The sequence below is a fragment of the Dunckerocampus dactyliophorus genome, chromosome 12 (assembly GCF_027744805.1).
Source record: "Dunckerocampus dactyliophorus isolate RoL2022-P2 chromosome 12, RoL_Ddac_1.1, whole genome shotgun sequence".
Taxonomy (NCBI): Eukaryota; Metazoa; Chordata; class Actinopteri; order Syngnathiformes; family Syngnathidae; genus Dunckerocampus; species Dunckerocampus dactyliophorus.
Window position 1 is genome coordinate 9,112,269 of NC_072830.1, and position 19,470 is coordinate 9,131,738.

The window sequence follows — 19,470 nt, forward strand, 5'->3', positions numbered from 1 at the left end:
ATCACCGATGTGGCGTCATTTTCCTGCGACGTTGCGGAAGAAGCACGCCTCTAGATCCAAAAATGGAGCGGAGGCCAAGTGAGTCAAGAGAAGAAAATGATGTCGGCTGACCACAGGAGCTAGAGCTCGACGGACCAAGTAACACATAGGAAAGGAGGCCGTTACCGAGGGAGGTAATAATTCACCGGCTATGACCTCAATAAAGTATTGGAACTGGAAACATTTGCGTCATCTCCAAATCGCTATAGCTAGCGGCTACGTTAGCATGCTAACATGTTGAGTCACGACTCTTTGAGCTCCGCTTTTAAATAGATGGATCGATAGAACAAAATCAATCCGCCAGGAAGTTATTTATATGAATCAGCACAAGTGTTTATTTGCTCTTCTTGACAGTTGCAAACGCGGCTCAATAAATTGTAAAGCTACATCGAACTGGACAGCAATTACTCCGTCAAAACGATTTAGTAGTGAAGCATTTTATGTGTTTGGCTTGATATAAACGGTGCCGTAAACCTGTATTAAATGCTCTTTCGCGGTCATTAAATTGAATTAAATCACGTGACTCAACCAGGACGTCACAGCTAAAGCTTATGGTGTGATTTCAAGTCATATTTTTTTTAGCAAAGTAACTGCAGTGATTTGACTCCTTTTTAAGAACAACACCGTCTTACTATTTTTTTGGCAGAATCTGGAGTATGCCATGCAAGATGCTGTTTTGCATGTAGGTGCTCATTTTATGTTTGTTTCAGGCGGTCATGGCGCAGAGAAGGGGTGCGTGCACATGGAAGAGGCACATCTGCGAGCAACTGAAGCTTCGAGACAGAGTGCAGCGACACGGCTTTGAGGAGATTGTTCACCAGTGTGAGTGACAGTGCTCCTTGTCACACTGACGCTGTTATAGACACAAAGTATCTTTTTAGAATAAAAATGTGATAAAGAGCGTCATTGTGGTGGGAAGATGACTTGACCTCATTCAGATCGAACCGTGTTTTTCCAGATAACCGCCTGCTGGAAAAATCGGACCTGCAGGCTGTTCTTTCAGAGCGTTATCAAGTTGACAAGTATGAAGCCACGCGAGGACATGAAGCCACGTGAGTGCATGAGCACAGTCTGCGTACTCGTGGTGTGCGTCAAGCTGAGGCATCGTTTGTGTTTCAGTGGGGTGACGGACACCAGCCGCAGTGATGCGCTCCAGCAGGAGATGGCAGAGATGAGAATACGGCACCAGGAGGAGCTGACGGAACTGCACAAAAAGCGAGGAGAGGTGAGTCAGTTTCTGTGCAACCTGGTGGGAAGTCTCCATGTTATAGTATGTGCATGCATGCTGAGTGTGCCCCACTGCCAGGCTGCGTTTGATGTTTGAGAGCAGGAAGTGTTCTGGTGCTGAATGTTTGTGAACCATTCAGGCACTTTGGCCTTCAAAGTAAAACACCCTCTGGGCTCCACAGTCGGGAGGGTGGCTGTACTTTCTGTCGGTCGTCTTAAGAGTGTTTCTGACGCTTCTGTTGTCCTGCAGCTGGCCCAGACAGTGATTGAGCTCAATAACCAGATCCAACAGAAAGACAAAGAGATCCAGAACAACGAGGCCAAGTCAGTAGCGGTTCGCCTCACGTTTGATCGGTGATGTGTGCGGCTAACTGCCCTTCTCGTGTCACGTCTCAGGATGCTGGAGTACCAGCAGCAGATCACCAACCTTGAAGGAGACTGTCGAGATCTTAAGAACTGCCTGCAGGTAGGAAGACTGCACCTGAAGGTAGGGCCAGCATTGTGGTGAAAAGGAAGTTGACATTAAGTGTTTCTCATGCAGGATCTGGAGCGAGCCAATCAGACTCTGAAGGACGAGTATGACGCGCTGCAGATCACCTTCAGCGCCTTGGAGGAGAAGCTGAGGAAAACCACGGAGGACAACCAAGAGCTGGTCTCTCGCTGGATGGCTGAGAAGGCCCAAGAGGCAAACCGCCTTAATGCCGAAAACGAAAAGGACAGCAGGTACACAGACGCTCCACCTGGTAGAGGAACAAGCAGGAGTGACGTGCGCCCTTCTTGCCCCCTCTCAGACGCAGACAGGCCAAACTGCAGAAGGAGCTGGCTGATGCAGCCAAAGAGCCGCTACCAATTGACCCGTTGGTGAAATTTTGACTTGTGGCTTGTACTGTTCTGACATCACACGGATTCTGACGGGTTGTTGCCCTCAGGGACGATGACATTGAAGTTCTGGCAGAAGATTCTGGGAAGGGAGGGGGCGAGCCGTCACACAACCGGCCGCTTGGCAAAACTCCCAGGTGAGACGTGGAAGGGTATTTTCTCTGCCTCAGCTGACCAGCATTTAAGTGACATTTAATCAGATATTTTATCATTTGTATATGTTTGTTTTAGCGCTTCTACAACTCATTGACATCAAATGTAATTGTTGCAGTAAGAAAATCTCCCAGCCTCCCCCCGGTGGTCTGCTTGACTCCATCTCCAACATCTTTGGGTAGGCATCCGGAAGACGTGTACAGTAATCCCTTGCGACGCCGCACTTCGAATTTTGCAGCTTCACCCTGTCATGGTTTTTCAAAAATATTAAATCATGCTGTTTCATGGTTGAATACAGCCTATTAATCAAATGTGCTTATTTAAGCAAATTTGATGTAATTTTATCCTAAGTTCACCATTTTCACGCATAAGGCTAATTTCGGTAATAATAAAAAAAAAAAGATTGTGTTTACGGTAAATCAGCCTGCATCGAAAATCTCCAATATTGGCACCAGCAGCAGTCGGATAGAGCCCATGTGGTCACAACAGCGTGCGCTTGCATTCATAACGATGAGTTATTCATACGAGTTATTGTCGTTAGCAGACGGCGAAGTGCAAACTCCTTCAGTACTTCTCCAGAAAACACAGAGGCACCACTGGGGGCCTGTGCAGACGTCAGAGTCCCGTCCACTGCCCTGCATGTTTTTGTAAGTAATCAAGTCCTTTGTTGGATTTTTTATTTTTTATTTATTTATTTTCAGCACTGTAGTGGGGGCAGGCTCGTATCCAACACCCACAGTGTTTTTGTGTGTATGCATTCAGGAAGCGCATGACGGTGAGGTGAACGCCGTGAAGTTCAGCCCTGGCTCACGTGTCCTAGCAACAGGAGGGATGGACCGCAGGGTCAAGCTGTGGGAGGTGATCTCAGGTGGGTTCTCAGTTTTTGCTCATGTGCTTCTTTCTTCTCGAGGTGTGAGGGAGGCAATGAAGGTCAATGATGAGAAGTAAAAGGTCTGATTTACCCATAAAGCTCTGCCCGACCCGTGCTCCGCAGCAGCCCGCGCTTCGTGCTGCCAGCATGCTACAAGTAACGACATGCTGGTCTCTGAGCTGCTGACACACACACAGGAAGTGACACCATATTTGGAGTCTGTGTGCAGACCATCTCAGCTCCTTGTCATTTACTTCCAACAAGAACCATCACAGTGGAGTGTAGGGGAGAGGAGGGATGGGGGGACTGATCTCAAGTTTTCAACCTGAGACCTTCATTTATTTGACATATTAGAACATTGCAAACCAGCTGAATGATGTAGTTGAGGTCGGCGTGTTGATGCCCAATGTGTTTGTAGGTCGCTGTGAGCCGAAAGGAGCTTTGACTGGCAGCAACGCTGGAATCACCAGTATTGAATTCGACAGTGCTGTAAGTCTGCACACACCCACTACCTTTTTTGCTTTCGCTTTCATTTTCACTTCTTTGTGTGTGTGCAGGGCTCGTACCTGTTAGCCGCCTCCAATGACTTTGCCAGCCGCATCTGGACTTTGGATGACTACAGATTGAGGGTCAGTCAGTAACATGTACAAAGATGCGCTGAATGCATATTAAAAGGCATTATATATTTTGTGAAGGTTATTTCCAGGGTTAACACATTTCCCCAGTAAAGCATACAATTCCTATTTATGTAGAAAACAAAATTGGCTGGCGACCAGTCCAGGGTGTACCCCGCCTTTCGCATAAGTCAGCTGTGATAGGCTCCAGCATACCCCGCGACCCTAGTGAGGACAATCAGCATTGCAAATGGATGGAAGAGTGGCCTTAAAGATTGCATCATCTACTCAAAATAGAAATGGACTTTACTGCAGGGGCTTGTTCGGTAGCAGTGGATAGATCCTTGGTTATCTTGGGGATGAATACAGTATTTGGCTATCTATATTGTCCTTTTATCCAGGGCACTGAATCGATCACAACTGGACTGTACAGGTTGTCTTGGACATTTTGCCTCTCGTCCGAGCAGGCGACATCAATGCATGCTCAAAGACTAGATAGGACAGCTCTGAGGGGATGGTGCAGGATCAAAGCATTTATTCTCTTAATAAAGCAAATGCTTACGTGTGTGTCTGCTCGATTACAAATGCTTTTTTTTTTTTTTTTTTTTCTTTCCTCCACTGCAGACAGTTTGAAGTATACCAAATGTTGTGAAGTCTAAAAATGAATGCACCGACTCCACTATCTTAACGACTGTCGTTTTGCGCCACAAGAGTGAAACTTGGTTGGGTTGTTTTTCCTTTACCTTGAGCGAATAAATGGTTGGATCCGGCACCATCCCCTCAGACCAGAGCTGTCCTATCTAGTCTTTGAGCGTGAACTGATTCTCGCATGAGAGCCATAATGTTTAAGACAACCTGAACAGTCCAGTTGCAAAAGATTCAATGCCCTGAGAGTCGTTATTCTACGATAATCCAAAAGTATTTTTGTTTTGAACATTAGCGCTAATGCATAACTTTGTTCAAGTGTTTATTTCCTGTTTGAGGCGTTGTCCGTGATGAGAAGTAAAAGGTCTGACCTCAGACAAACCCCTCCAGCAGCCATGTTGGCTCCCAGCAGCCCCTGCTCAGCCCAGCATGCCACAGTTGTGCACTGCTGGTCCAGGATCTGCTGACATGCAGGATGTGACATCACAAGCAGCCTGTAGGGAGCGCTCACAGGCTGGCTGAGTAACATCCAACACAAATGACCAGGGAGGAGCACCAGGCTCAGGGGGGAATCTGATTGGTGATCGCACTCTTCTGCTGAGACCATAGTAGCTCCGCCCTAATCGGCGGGCCAACTTGAACTCAGGCTTGATGCAAACGCTCACAGCGGCGTTCTTCGTCTCAGAGCGCTCGGACGTAACTTGTGTGCACACTTTGCCTCCCCAGCACACCCTAACTGGACACAGCGGGAAGGTTCTGTCCGCCCGTTTCCTGTTGGACAACGCTCGCATCGTCTCTGGAAGTTACGACAGAACACTCAAACTGTGGGACCTCCGCAGCAAAGTCTGTACGTAATCTGCCACTTTGAGCGCCTTTCCGGGTAGTTCCACCTGCAGGCTGGGCTGAGTCCATATCTGTGTCCCGTGTGCAGGCATGAAGACGGTCTTCACCGGGTCCAGCTGTAACGACATCGTGTGCACGGAGCAGTGCGTCATGAGCGGACACTTTGACAAGAAAGTTCGCTTCTGGGACATCAGGTCAGCGTTTTTCCTATTCCGTCTGCTGCTCCACTTTCCCCTTTTTAAGGGGAGTAAATGAATGTCTAGGAGTTTTCGTGGATACTTTTCTTAAATTTTTAAAAATTCTGTTTGTGTTCTTGTTTCAGAGCAGAAAGCATTGTGCGGGAGCTAGAGCTTCTGGGCCGAGTGACGTCTTTGGACCTGAACCACGACCGCACGGACCTGCTGACGTGCTCCAGGGACGACGTGGTGAAGATTGTAGACCTGCGCACGAATGCCGTGAGACAGACGTTCAGGTCTGTGCTTGGCGCTCTTTGCCCTGTGACGTGATTGCACTGCGACGCTCACATTTGTTTTTTGTCTTAAGTGCTCAGGGATTCAAGTGCGGTGCAGACTGGACTCGAGTAACCTTCAGGTGGGTTGAATTCTGCTCTTTTGCGCGTCAGACTTTGTCAGATTTCTTGTGCTTGGAGATGTGTCTCTAGTCAGTTGGCTTTAGCACAGTGTCCCCCCCCCTCCCCACTGCGCATTACATACTCTATTGACTTTTCCATCGTGAAAAGCAGGGTAACTTTTGAAGGTACACTGTTTAGAAATGCAATATTATCTTATCCAATACCAATATTGGTCGTAGCTCTTCCCTCATACTAATATCTCACTACAAGTGAGAACACACCCCAATAAAACAAGGATCAGCACATTTGACTTTTTTTTTTTTTTTTTTTTACTCCCACAAGTCCTGATGGAAACTTTGTGGCTGGAGGATCGGCAGATGGAGCGCTGTACATCTGGAATGTTCTCACAGGGAAGGTGGACAGAACCCTGGACCGAAACCACAAGTAACCACTCCTGTCACACAATTTGATGAAATCGGGTGACTCGGCCTTGTTTTGTTTTAATTGTTGTTGTTGACAGCTCAGCCATCAACTCTGTGTCGTGGTCGCCATCGGGTGTGTACGTGAGCAGCGTGGAGAAGGGCAGCAAGGCCATCTTGTGGTCCGACATGTGATCAACAGAAGGACCCCACGCTCAAGGCTGCGGTGTGCTCCAAGTGGACCAAAACCCTGCAGCTTCCTCCGCCTTCACGTCAGCGCCGTGCACCGAAGCCAAGCAGATGGTTTATTTTTAACATTGCAGTCGGCTAACTGGGACGGAGCAGCGAGCTGAACTGACTCGCTGATGTCAGCAGTCGGCCTGCTGAGTCGGAACGATGCAGTCTTATCGGCTCAGTGTGCCGGAGACGCTCTCGTCGGCTAGCATATGCCTGCCGACCTACATGTACATATGGACCCGCAGTCGTCATGAAAGACACTATTTAGGTGGAAGACTGTGAATGTGTGAAATCTAAATATGTTGACTTTGTACACAACGTGAATAAACATGTCAAGAAGCCACTCTGACCCGTGCCAGACTGCAAAGACACCAATAAAAAGCTCCAGCTTGTTGGAGAGCGACTCAAACACTTAAAAGTGGAAAACGGTACGTGTGTGTGTGTGTATATCGTCTGTAATGACCATCTTGCTGACCGGGCTTACCGCGCGTGCATGCGCATTTATAAATCCAGCTGGCGCCGGGTGATCAGCAGTCCAAGTGTCTTCATCAGCATCTAAATCATCAGGTACGTCAGCTTGTGTCTAATTGATATTAACATTCCATATTTTAACTTGATTTGAAACCAACTTGGAAAACCTTCACTATCTGGCCTTTGGCGCTTATGTTGTACAATAGAGGGGTGTAATGCACATGTCCTCATGAGATTTTTCTCTACTGTGCCTACACTGTACACCTTGAGTGGGGGACAGGAAATGTGCCTCATGTTATGCATCTACTCTGTAAACCAATAACAGTGCAGGCCTGTCTGGCTAGCTATAGTGCCAAGAAACCAGAGCTTGAGAACCCTTGACGTCTGTTTAGGCACACTTGGACTTCCCCATGAAATATGTAAATATGTGCCATTGCTCTGTAGAGATGGGGAACAATACTAATACTACACTTCGACCAGACACTTGGCTTTACTACAAATAAAATGATCATTCAAACTTCTCTAAAAAGAAACTTTGCCAACAATTACACATGATTTCCTTTTTTTTTTCTTTTGATAATTTAATAAGATTAAAGTTATTTTAGGAGAAAATGTTACAATGTTACAAGAACAAAGTCAGGATGTGTGGGAAAGAACATGTAGCAAAAAGAAAAATCTTCAAAAATGAATAAAAGTAAAGTTATGAGAAAGGCAGTTGTGCTTCTGTGAGTAAAAGGCATAAATTAGAAAATGCTGCAGTTTTATGAGGGGAATAAAGTCCTAATGTTACAATAAATGTCATTTTACACAAAGGTGTAATATGGGAAACGTTTCAAAGCTTTGATTTATTGGACTTGGATTTGCACTTTTGTATATTTTATTGTAAAAATCATTTAACGTACTGAACCGTGATGATGGAATACCGTTAGGCTGCTACTGTTTGTATGGAATCACAGGAGTGCCAAAATTAAAAGGCAATACGTGTGGAAATACAATGAGAATCAATATTACAAAAATATACAAAAGTGGAAATACAAAGAGAATCAATAATAAAAATATATATATATACAAATGTAGTCATATTTTCTTACTATTTTGTCTTTGTTTTTTCTGTATTGTCTTTGTTTTTTACAATTTGCCGTTGTTTTTGCTGTTTTGTATTTGTCTTTTCCACTTGCGTTTTGTCATTGCATTTGGTAATACCATGCAAATGCAGAAGTGGGCGGGTCATTCTGCCAGGATGATGACTAGTCCAGCCGTGATTACACGATTCCTGCTTGCAGTGGCTATGTAGTTATGGAAACTAGGGAGCCCGGAAATAATGTCACGGACAGAAAGTAGACGCAAATACATGTTTATCAAAAGTAAACGGGGAAATTTAAATATGGTAGACGTGGACGAATTGAGAAGAGGTGTTCAACGAGAATTATGAGCAATTGCTCGGTTGGTGGAAAATGTCATAGAAAGTTTTGATTAAAAAAAGTCTTTAAAGTCTTTAAAGGCTACATCTGCGTTGATGAATGCAGATATGGATGAAGCATTGTGGCGCAATCTTTAAGAGGTAAATGCCTTATTTTATCTTATTTAAATTTCCCCCGTTTACTTTTCCGCATTTGCATGGTATTATCAAATGCAATGACAAAACGCAAGTGGAAAAGACAAATACAAAACAGGAAAAACAATGACAAATTGGAAAAAAACAAAGACAATACAGAAAAAACAGGGACAAAATAGTAAAAAAAATATGACTACATTTGTATTTTTTTTTATTATTGATCCTCTTTGTAGTTCCACATTTGTATATTATTGTATTATTGATTCTCTTTGTATTTCCGCACGTTTTCCCTTTTAATTTTGGCACTCCTGTGATTCCATATGTTTTGACCTTCAAAGTGTTAAAAGAATGCTACAGAAGTGAAAGTCTTGGACACAGTAAAAAAAAATTTTTTTGTTTAAAATTGTTGTTAATTTCTGTTCTGAAAGTACAGGGTCTCTTGCAGGTCGGTACGGTGAGTCACCATGAGTCCTAAACGAGTCGTGTTCAAGAAAACGTCTCGCGACAAGTCGGTAAGTTGTGTTGTCACGGCAACAAGACACTCCGGACCTGAGCTCAAAGACGTCTGTGCTGCCTCCAGGAACTATAGCAGATAGTTGTCTGATTAATTTAATTTACATTTTATTCATTCCGTGTCGGATCTTTCAGTAAACTTTTAACACATTTCTTTTCACTGCTATTGTTTGCGAAAATTCAAGTCGTTTGGTGCTTGGACGCCACCATGATTTGGATCTTGGTTACAACTGCACACAACTTGATATTTATGGAGTATTTATGAAAAGCAACTTACTATAGTAACCCACTGGAATCCGATATAATTTCAAAAGCCCATGAAATACCATAATTTGCTGGCGACCAAGGAAGCTAACAAACTAACACTGTTACAACTTTTCAGTTTAAAAAAAAGTAGCTATTGGCTGTCCGAGAAGTCAGTAGATGACATCATCGTCTAATTTGCATATGATGTTGTAAATGCTGTAGGGAAAAAGCATAACGTCGTGACAAAAAGTGAGTAAAAACACCTTAATTAAAATGGCATTTGAGAACTTTTAAAAATTAGCACAATTGATCAGCGAATAACAGATTATGCTGTTTATTCTACGGCTCACATTAACATGACTCAAGTGTGGTTCGTGAGTAGCACACTCTTCTGGTGAATATGTGTAATAGCAACTGGTTTACAATTACTTACATTTGCCCCAAGAATTGGAAGATAATCCACTTCGTTTTACAAATAAATTAGTATCTGAGTTGACTCTACGGAAACAGCGCCCCTAGCATTTCAAGAGAGAAACGCAGGCCACGCGCTCACCCATGACGGATGAGCTATTAAGATTGAAGTCAGAGAGTCTCCAAAAGTGTCCAATAACACAAGGAAACGTCTTTAAAAAATAGAGTCACTAGAGGGGTCTGAATACCCGCTAAATAGAGCGATAAACTCGCGAAATTGGCAACACTAATTTCAGGTGCTTCAACCGGAAGTTGCCACCGACCTAAAGTGTCCCTGCGGTTCACAGTGTTACCATGGTTCCGGTGTAATGTGTAAATAAATAAATATACATGTAAGTGAAACAATGTGACATTTATGGCACCTAAGACGACTGCTGTTCTTCCAGGTGGCCATCTACATGTCCAACAGGGACTTTGTGGATCACTGTGATCACGTGGATCCTGTTGGTGAGTGCTGCTGCTGTCAAGGCTGTCTGGTCATGGGATGGGCCATACTGCACATTTTGATATCATTCCGATACCAAGTTAATACATGGCCAGCATTGCTGATACTGATGCCAATAATTTAAAATTACTTTTAAATGTTTTTTAATGTTTGAATTACAATTTTTTAAAATATTTTTGTGATTTTTCCCTTTAATTTCTTGACACAGGACAACAGATTTTAGTTTTTAGTTTTTAACGTATTTGGATGGATGGATATATATTGTACAACGATACAAGACAATGTAAAATATCAACAAAATAAAATCTTTCCCTTTTGTTTAAGCAAAATAAAAGTCAATAGGACAAAATAAGCAGACAAAAGCAAAAACTACTATTGACTGTCATTCAAATCCTTTGACTTTTTGCCCCGAAATCACTTAAGTTTATAAACAGTATAACAATATATGCATACAATATATTTGAACAACACAACAAAAAACACACAAATATTTGTGAAAGTAAACCTGAAAAATAGATTTCATTTCACTAGTATCGATCCCATACTGATACTGTAGTACCTTTGGTATTGATATGATCCGCCCACCCCCAGTCTTGTCTGCATAAACAACTTGACTCTTTCAGATGGTGTCATCGTGATCGATCCTTCACAGCTGAGAGGAAAACAAGGTCCATTTTCAGTTTACGTTTTCATTTTCAAACCTTCAAGGCATCGGCTCATTCCTTCTGTTGTCACTTTGTTAACAGTCTACGTCATGTTGTCGTGTACCTTTCGATACGGGCGCCAGGACATGGACGTGATGGGCGTGGCTTTCAGGCGGGACCTGTTTGTGGTGACCCGGCAGGTGTACCCGGAGTTGCAGGACAGGGACAAGCTGACCCACACCAAAGTCCAGGAGAAGCTGCTAAGAAAACTGGGCGACAACGCCTTCCCATTCTTCCTGGAGGTCATTTAGAAAAATGTTTATTACCGTAATCGTTTTTGTGTATTTTTACTGTATATATGCTGACAACGAAAGACAAAGAAATATTTTTAGCGCCCCCTACAGGACACACATTTGGTCTGGGCGGAGTTAGCGCATCCAAGTGTGGGTCAGTGTTGATACCATAAATCTTAATAAATCATTTCTGGAATTGTGTTGCAGTTTCCTGATAACCTGCCGAATTCTGTCAGTCTGCAGCCAGCACCTACAGATGTTGGCAAGGTCAGTTCAAGGTCACACCTGTTTCTTTGTTGTACTTTAAAAAGCCATCCAGCATATGAAGAGTGTTCAGCATGTTTGAAGCTGGAAACAAGGGGCAGCAGTGGTAACTATTCTTCCACCGTGCCAAGCTGCCATGAAGCTTTGTGTGTTTGTATCCAGAAATGTTCGGTGGAGTTTGAGGTGAAAGCATTCTGTGCAGAAAAGCGGGACGAGAAGATCGACAAACAGTGAGTGCGTCTGAACGTCTGGAGGCCTTAAGCAAGATTTAACTTGGGGGCCCCGGCTCGCTAACAATGATCTTTTTTATGTCTTTCACACACACACACACACACATACCTGACACTCACAGAAAGCAGTTATAGTATTAACCGTGTTTGTCCACACGGCCTTTGCTTTCTGGTCCTGTGGACAAACCTCACCACATTCTTTTGTCGCCTCTCTGATTGTGTCTTCTCTGCAGGAGTTCAGTTCGTCTCACCATCCGTAAGATCCAGTACAGTCCGCGGGACAATCGGGTGGCTCCCGTTGCCGAGACCACCTTCGACTTCCTGATGTCTGAGAAACCTCTTCAAGTCAAACTGAGTCTGCCCAAAGAGGTCAGAAAGCAAGAACGTTCATTGAGTCACCAACCTATAAATGTGGCCAAGGACATCTTGAACATGTATCTGGTATTGACTATGTAGCTGGTCTTGAACATGTGTCTGGTATTGAACATGTCTCTTGTCTTGAACATGTGTCTTGTCTTGAACATGTCTCTCGTCCTGAATATGTCTCTGGTGTTGAACATGTGTCTGGACTTGAACATGTCTCTTGTCTTGAACATTTCTCCAATCTTGAATTATGTATATGGTCTGGAACGTGTGTTTGGTCTTGAACGTGCTTCTGCTCCTGAGCATATCTCTGATTATGAACATGCCTCGGGTCCTAAACATGTCTCTTGTCTTGAACATGTATCTGGTTTTGAACATGTCTCTGGTCTTGAACATGTGCATGGTCTTGAACATGTCACTAGTCCTGAACATGTCTCAGGTATTGGACATGTCTCTGGTCTTGAACATGTGTCTGGTCCTGAATATGTCTCTGGTCTTGTCACTAGTCCTGAACATGTCTCAGGTATTGGACATGTCTCTGGTCTTGTCACTAGTCCTGAACATGTCTCAGGTATTGGACATGTCTCTGGTCTTGAACATGTGTCTGGACTTGAACATGTCTTTAGCCCTGAACATGTCTCTGGCATTGGACATGTCTCTGATCATGACCATGCCTTTGGTCTCCAACATGTCTCTGGTCCTAAATATATCTCTGGTCTTGAACATGTATCTGGTTTTTAACATGTGTCTCGTATTGACCATGTGGCTGGTTTTGAACATGTCTCTGCTCTTTACCATGTGGCTGGTTTTGAACATGTGTCTGGTCTCGAACATGTATCGGGTCTTGAACATGTGTTTGGTCTTGAACATGTCTCTGGTTTTGACATGTCTCTAGTCTTGAACATGTCTGGTTTTGAACATGGACTGTTGATATCTTTTAAACCAAATTCAAACTGGAGCAATGCGTCCTGTTTGTCTGCAGACCTTCTACCACGGCGAGCCGGTCCACGCCAATGTGGAAATCGCCAACGCCTCAAACCGGAACGTGAAGGACATCAGCTTGTCAGGTGCGCCACACGTGGTCGTCACCTTCACGTTACTGCGGCTGCATTGTCAATTTGTGTTGCATCCTCAGTGGATCAGGTGACCAACGTCATCCTCTACTCCAACGACAAGTATGTCAAGTCTGTGGCCAGAGAGGAAACGAGGTGAGTCACCTGGCTGGCCTCACATGCACCAACATGAAGCGCCAATGCATCTTCTGAAAGAGGAACTCCATCTTATATACATCTGGAATGTATACAAGTGTGTACTGTAAGTACATGTCTGGTGTACGAAGTGATTTTGTGTTGCTGTGGCCAGTGATTGCGTTGCATCCGGGTCCAGTTTGGAGAAGAAGTACACGCTGTACCCCCTGCTGGAACACAACAAGGAACGCAGAGGAATCGCACTGGACGGCCGCCTCAAACACGAGGACACCAACTTGGCTTCTTCCAGCATGTGAGACATAAAGACTCTTTGGTTCTTGTTGGAACACTTTAAAAATATAATTCATACAAACTCAACAAAAAACAGTAAAAATGTACATTTATTTTGTGTCATTAGAGGATTGTTCAAATTTGGGTATAAAAGTGTGTGTGTGTGTGTGTACAGAGTGAAGCAGGAGGTTCTGAAGGAGCTTCAGGGCATGTTGGTGTCTTACAAGATGGTGTTGAAGATGATGGCTTCAGGGTGAGTCCACTTCTTTCTGATTTCATCCTTCAACAACACTCAACTGCTTTTTCTTTGTCTGTTTCCCCGTGTGCATTCAGACCTCTGGGATCCAGGTACACGCGCACACACGCATGCACACACACACAAAGAACATGGGTGGATGACTGGTAAACGGTGTGCGTGTGTGTTCCACAGTGAGGTTTGTGTGGAACTTCCTTTCCGACTGATGCATCCTAAACCAGAAGAAGGTAAGTCACCTCTCATCACCATGACAACCGCTGACATCACACACAAGCAGCAATCTGATTACCTGTTGTTGTTGTTGTGTCAGCACAATACAATCTGATTAACACACACACACACACACACACACACACACGTTAATCAACACATCTACATGAAATTGACAATCAAGCCAAAATATGAAGAAACAAAATGCATTTTAGATGCCTAATGTGAAAAACTTTTTTTCTTAAAGTTGTACTAATATGACAAACAAAATAAACTTTACTATATATATATATATATATATATATGGTATTGAAGTCATAATATTAAGAGAAAAAAGCTGTCATCTTTCGAGAAGAATAGTCGGAATGTTATGAGAATAAAGTCGTAACACGAGAGGATTCAAATAATTTTAGATGCGTAATGTTTAAATATTAAAGAAAAACACATTAATTTTTTTTAAAGTCACAATATTCTGAGGAAAAAAAACAAATAAAGAATGAAATTTGAGGAAAATTAAACTGGAAAAAAGTAAAGTTATAATATTGCGAGAATAACTTCAAACTATTACGGGAATAAAGTCATAATATTAATGAAAAAAGTGAGAAATTTATCAGAATGCAGTTGTAATATGAGTGGAAGGAAGTAATTTGAGATGCATGATGTTGAAATATTAAAATAAAAAAATGTTTTTTTTTCAAAGCCATAATATTATGATTATTAACAACAAAGTTGCAGTTTTTTGGAAAACCTGTGTGGGGAAAAGTTGTAATATTACAATACTTAAGTCAAGCTTTAATGGGAATAAAGTCATAATATTCAGAGAAAGTAAAATATGAGAAGAAATATTTGTAAATAAAAAAAAAAACATCAGCAAAAATGGAAAAATTAGCAAAAAAAAGTTTAATGTAAGGAGAAAAAGTTCATACAAATATTACGTTTTCTCATACATGGTTTGCTTTAGAAAATGTAAAACATCGGAAAGATATCAGTATATCCTTTGATGTTTTTTTTCTTTTTCCTTTCAGCCAAAGCAACGTGAGTTTATTTTTTCTTCTTTCTAATACATCTCGGACACAAAATGTCATTTTGAACACGCCATCTTCTCATTATTCAACGGCAGTGAGTCGGATGACATCTGCTTTGAGGACTTTAAACGATCCTTCCTGAGAGGGGTGGTTGGTGACGACGATGACTCTCCCAGCGACACTTGAACTACAAAGATAGCCGACGCGATGACTCCTGCTGTGTCGTTCTCCGAGCATCCTCTATGCGCTAGGTGCTACATGCTATGCTTCCGTAAGGTCGTTGAATTGGTTGACTTGTGTGAACAGAATACCTTTCAATGCTTGATTTTATTGGCTTAAAACATGCTGAGGTTTATTATTCATGCATGAACATCAAATTCTTCATCGACTCCAACATGAACGTAATAAATGAAGTTGCAAGCTAGAAAAAAATGTTTGTTTTTCCTGTTGGACGATTCCTTGACAACTGGCTTCTTCTGCCTGATGAAGACAACCAATGAAAGTTCCAATGGTGATCCGTCCCCAGTTTTATTCCCAACCATTCTTTGGGTCTGAAACAACCAATCCACCATCAGGGAGTTCTACAATAGTTCTACTGGGCATTCCCAGTAGAATTATTGTAGAACTACAAGCTAACTGGATCCGGTAGTGGTTGCTGGTGTACTATATTCAGTCGTGTTGTATCCCAATGCGCCGCCCCAACTGAACCCGGTCTCCGGTGGGGTCAGGACCGGTAAGGGGCTTCTCAGCAACGTCATGTCGCAGGAGTCCGGATGGAGCAGGAAGCCAGTGAAGGTACTGGCGGCCTCCGCCCCAGCAAACATGCCATTGCTCAGGTTGTCCTTGACCTGGATCCAGACCTGGTCTCCCCGGGACAGGTGAAGGACGACTGAATGGGAGGTGGTACCTAAGGCAGTTGGATCTGTCGTCTTGACAACTGGCACAAAATTATGGAAGAGGCCAACTTTGAGGAGCCGCACGTGGACTGTCAGGTGGTAGCTGAAAACGTAGGTCCCATTGATGGGAGCGGTGTAGAGTCCAGAGGTGGGGTCATAACTGCCTTGGACGTTGTAAACGACATACCCAAACACCACTGGAGCATTAGGCGGGGGGTAACTGTACTGGAGTTGTGCGGCAAAAGCAGACTGGATGCTGGGCATACAGGGACCGGGAGGACCCATGTAGCCCGTGTCCCCCATGTCACCCTTATACCCTGGTAAACCTCTGTCCCCTGGAGGCCCCATCTGACCCTGGTCTCCCTGGTCCCCCTTGGCACCCTTCTGCCCTGAATCACCATCTAGTCCATCCGTACAATTACACTCCCCCTGAAGGCCGGGTTCTCCTTTGACACCATCATAACCAGGGGCACCAGGGTGACCCACATCCCCTGTGTCACCCTTAAGACCTTTTGATCCTGTCTCTCCCGGTTTGCCAGGAAGACCCCTTGGTCCTGCGGGGCCTGGCAGACCGGGGATTCCTTCAGGGCCCTGGATGGCATCGCATGCCTCGGGACAGACACCATCATCTCCTTTTGGACCTGGCTCACCTGGGAGACCCTCTAAACCCCTTTCCCCTTTCTCACCTGCAGAATCATAACAACAGGTCAGGAACAGAAAACTTGAACAACCCAAATGTGTTCGTCCCCCTACCTTTGAACCCTCGGCCTCCTTTGGGTCCCACAAACCCCTGAGGCCCCTGACTTCCCTTGTCGCCCTCGTCTCCTTTCTGTCCTGGAGTTCCATAATGGTGACAAAGTCAAGCAACACAAACATCAACAGCAAGTGACACCACAACCGTTACCTTTGATTCCTGGTCTTCCCACAAAACCCGGAGGACCTCTGAAGCCAACCAACCCGCGTCTTCCAGGACTACCCGGCATGCCTGGCGAGTTGGGTGGAGGACATCCGATTGAGTTGAATATTTTATGCTTTGCTTCTTCCTGACATCCACCTCACCTGGCAGCCCCCGATCACCACGGTCTCCCTTGGCACCAGACTTCCCCTTGCAGTTTATGCACAGACAGAACCAGGGGATCTGGTCTGGCGGAACCGCTGCCTGCAGCATCTGGCAGTAAGCCTGGACGGAGCCCCCTGCCGGTCCCGTTGCGTTCTCTGAAAAAAAACGTCCGTCCACAGGGAAAGGTGGGGGAGGAATTTCCAAGGGTGGCTTCCAGTTGTCTGGAGAGATAGGTTCAGGTTCGGGCATTGCCGTGACAAGAGGGAGGAAGACCAACGTCAACAGGAAGTGATGACAAGGGGTCGCCATGGTCTGGACAGATTTGAAAAGTCATAATTCATACAAACGTCAGCCATCTGTGGGTGGAGCCTATTCCAGATGACCCCATCAGTTTCCATTCAACACTATTCATAGAAGTAGTACTCAGAATAATACAAATGATTATCCAAGTTCCAAAGCTTTGAACATCAGTGAATGTTTTACTTTCTAGGCACGTCATTTTACGACTAGAGTGTAGTGGACAACAGCAACATGAGTATTAGTAGACATACTGACGCAGGTTATCATTATTAAGTATATCATATCCATTTTGTGTAATTACTTGGGCTGTCAAATGAAAATGTAATCAAATTAATCAGTTTTCCAATTAATTACCATTACCAACTATGTGTGAAATATGTCAATTTTTACTGTATTTTATGAGTAAAAAGATAAATGATCAAAAAGAAAAATGACAGTATACAATTATATATACATTTGTATGTATGAACAGCTCCAAATGAAGTAAAAAATTTAACTCAAGCTACACGTGTCTGAAAATCGATTTGCCTAACACTAGTCTTCTTAATAGTAGCAAAACATTTGAATCACACTTTAGCCGTGTTATTATGGGCCATGAAGAGTTGCGTTCAAAGACACACAGTAATTTACGTTGAATTCACGTTTTGAGAGTGATGTAGATGTATTGTACTTCCACAGTAAGAGTGACGTTAGTTAATGATAAGAATATCCATTTATTGTTTTTCTTTGTCTTTCTGTTTAGTTATACCACACATATGGGCATAATTAAGACTTTCTTGTGATTTTCGGAGTGTCCGCGAATGCATCTCGTGGCCGTCTCGTGACAATGAGGAAGTCTCGTTCCGTGGAGGATTAGAGACGTGTTTTATACATACAGTTATGGAAAAAATGATTAGCCCACCCTTGTTTCTTCAGTTGATTGATCCATTTTAATGCCTGGTACATTTGTTTGGATAAATATAATTATAACAAATATAGCTTATACGAGTTTAATTTAAGAGCTGATATCTAACAACTTCCATGGTTTTCTTGATAATAACCAAAATCACTTAAGTTCTTACACGAGTAGGTATATTATTGTACTGCCAAAAAATGTAACTCTTATGAGCTATTTTTGTTGTCGTTGTATTTGTCCAAACAAAGGTACCTTTAGTTGTATCAGGCATTAAAATGAACAAGAAACTCAAGAAACAAGGGTGGTCTAATCATTTTCTCCATGGCTGTATATGGTGTTGGAATTGCGCTGCTGTTGATGTGTTCAGGTCAGAATAAAGAGCGTCAGACTTTGTGTGGGAGACACTACAGCAGGGGTCACCAACGTGGTGCCCATGGGCACCAGGTAGCCCCCCACGACCACATGAGGTGCCCACAAGCCTGCTTTTCATTCAGGTTTTCAGTTAATAATGAAAGAACAGTAGAAAGAAATGCATTCTGAAATACAAAATGTGAGTTGTGGACACCAGCATTTTGTTAATGTTCTGGTAAAAGAAGCATATTCGCTTTGTTTGGGTTTAAAATAAGCTCTGAAAATAAATGTTACAAAAATGAGTAGCTCTTAGCCATTTTCATTTTGTAAAAGTAGCTCTCACAAGGAAAAACGTTGGTGACCCCTGCACTACAGTATGCTTCCGTCTGCCGTCATGACATTGGTATGGCTTGACATGACGTGCATGCGTTAAATACGCTAAAAATATTCACGTAATTAATTAAATAAATGAGTTACCACAGTTAACGTGCTACTTTTGTCACCCCTGATAATTACACATTAAACATATGAACATGTGATAATGAAGTGATAAAACACTGGAGAGCTCTGTACTGGCTGTCTTACCGATATAGCGATATTGTCCAGCACTTCATTTCTGATACCGATATCAACCGATACCGATATTAGCAGCAGCTCCTCCCTCAAACTAATGTTATAAAATAAACATGATACTTTTTTCAAAATGATGCCGCCGGATGTGTTTCACAAATAAAACACTGTTTGTGCAAAATAAGACAAATACTGTAATGTGAAATGTAAGTTATAGAAAAAGTGCCATATTTGTTTGAAACATTTTGTCTCAAGAAAAGTAAAAAAAATAAATCATATGACCAACAGTGAGCTAATTTAACATGTTCTCCTACTGTCAATAAGAAAGACAGGTTAGTCACAGATACATTCACAAATAAGAATCCAATGAAATAATGCTGGCAAAGACACAATTTGAAAGCTGCACGTTTCTATGTGGCACAAACATCCGTGCAAG

At 43.2% G+C, this 19,470-nt stretch overlaps 3 protein-coding genes and 2 non-coding genes across 10 annotated transcripts; 4 read left to right on the forward strand and 1 right to left on the reverse strand.

The window, feature by feature from the left end:
* Window positions 1-25: 25 nt before the first annotated feature.
* atg16l1 (ATG16 autophagy related 16-like 1 (S. cerevisiae)) lies at window positions 26-6,841 on the forward strand. Of its 4 annotated transcripts, none has more exons than XM_054794950.1 (20): window positions 26-173; window positions 750-861; window positions 998-1,091; window positions 1,159-1,264; window positions 1,517-1,590; window positions 1,663-1,732; window positions 1,808-1,989; window positions 2,058-2,123; window positions 2,196-2,282; window positions 2,417-2,476; window positions 2,840-2,945; window positions 3,061-3,166; window positions 3,588-3,658; window positions 3,727-3,798; window positions 5,155-5,275; window positions 5,360-5,465; window positions 5,594-5,743; window positions 5,815-5,862; window positions 6,185-6,286; window positions 6,368-6,841. In XM_054794950.1, exons 2-20 carry the CDS (start codon window positions 756-758, stop codon window positions 6,612-6,614), a joined length of 1,974 nt encoding a protein of 657 aa, XP_054650925.1. In that variant the 5' UTR covers window positions 26-173; window positions 750-755; the 3' UTR covers window positions 6,615-6,841. The 4 variants fall into 4 exon arrangements, with proteins under 4 accessions (XP_054650925.1, XP_054650926.1, XP_054650927.1 ...); XM_054794951.1 differs by having other exon boundaries at window positions 2,843-2,945; XM_054794952.1 differs by having other exon boundaries at window positions 6,363-6,616.
* On the forward strand, window positions 3,228-3,502 carry LOC129191767 (small Cajal body-specific RNA 6). The gene has a single exon (XR_008573295.1). It is a non-coding gene; the product is annotated as a small Cajal body-specific RNA 6 (non-coding RNA).
* Window positions 4,771-5,033, forward strand: LOC129191768 (small Cajal body-specific RNA 6). Its single transcript, XR_008573296.1, has one exon. It is a non-coding gene; the product is annotated as a small Cajal body-specific RNA 6 (non-coding RNA).
* A 133-nt stretch (window positions 6,842-6,974) lies between the features above and the next one.
* On the forward strand, window positions 6,975-18,712 carry LOC129191527 (S-arrestin-like). Of its 3 annotated transcripts, XM_054794965.1 has the most exons (16): window positions 6,975-7,065; window positions 8,970-9,036; window positions 10,141-10,201; window positions 10,823-10,867; window positions 10,946-11,145; window positions 11,344-11,403; window positions 11,563-11,630; window positions 11,864-11,999; window positions 12,976-13,060; window positions 13,129-13,201; window positions 13,356-13,493; window positions 13,647-13,724; window positions 13,805-13,819; window positions 13,902-13,954; window positions 14,963-14,972; window positions 15,058-18,711. In XM_054794965.1, the coding sequence occupies exons 2-16, from the start codon at window positions 8,989-8,991 to the stop codon at window positions 15,146-15,148; spliced, it is 1,161 nt and encodes a 386-aa protein (XP_054650940.1). In that variant the 5' UTR covers window positions 6,975-7,065; window positions 8,970-8,988; the 3' UTR covers window positions 15,149-18,711. The 3 variants fall into 3 exon arrangements, with proteins under 3 accessions (XP_054650940.1, XP_054650942.1, XP_054650941.1); XM_054794966.1 differs by lacking the exon at window positions 6,975-7,065 and having other exon boundaries at window positions 8,706-9,036; window positions 15,058-18,712; XM_054794967.1 differs by lacking the exons at window positions 14,963-14,972; window positions 15,058-18,711 and having other exon boundaries at window positions 13,902-14,187.
* LOC129191529 (collagen alpha-1(X) chain) lies at window positions 14,895-16,923 on the reverse strand. The gene has a single exon (XM_054794968.1). The coding sequence runs from the start codon at window positions 16,732-16,734 to the stop codon at window positions 15,595-15,597; it is 1,140 nt and encodes a 379-aa protein (XP_054650943.1). The 5' UTR covers window positions 16,735-16,923; the 3' UTR covers window positions 14,895-15,594.
* Window positions 18,713-19,470: the final 758 nt, after the last annotated feature.

Bases quoted from the DNA above. Each gene is read 5' to 3' on its own strand.
- atg16l1 (XM_054794950.1), top strand. From the start codon at position 756: ATGGCGCAGAGAAGGGGTGCGTGCACATGGAAGAGGCACATCTGCGAG. The intron at 1,092-1,158 runs GTGAGTGCATGA...TTTGTGTTTCAG, and splicing joins ACGCGAGGACATGAAGCCAC to TGGGGTGACGGACACCAGCC. The intron at 5,744-5,814 runs GTCTGTGCTTGG...TTTTGTCTTAAG, and splicing joins GCCGTGAGACAGACGTTCAG to TGCTCAGGGATTCAAGTGCG.
- LOC129191527 (XM_054794965.1), top strand. From the start codon at position 8,989: ATGAGTCCTAAACGAGTCGTGTTCAAGAAAACGTCTCGCGACAAGTCG. The intron at 10,868-10,945 runs GTCCATTTTCAG...CTTTGTTAACAG, and splicing joins ACAGCTGAGAGGAAAACAAG to TCTACGTCATGTTGTCGTGT. The intron at 11,146-11,343 runs GTCATTTAGAAA...ATTGTGTTGCAG, and splicing joins CCTTCCCATTCTTCCTGGAG to TTTCCTGATAACCTGCCGAA.
- LOC129191529 (XM_054794968.1), bottom strand. From the start codon at position 16,734: ATGTTTGTGTTGCTTGACTTTGTCACCATTATGGAACTCCAGGACAGA.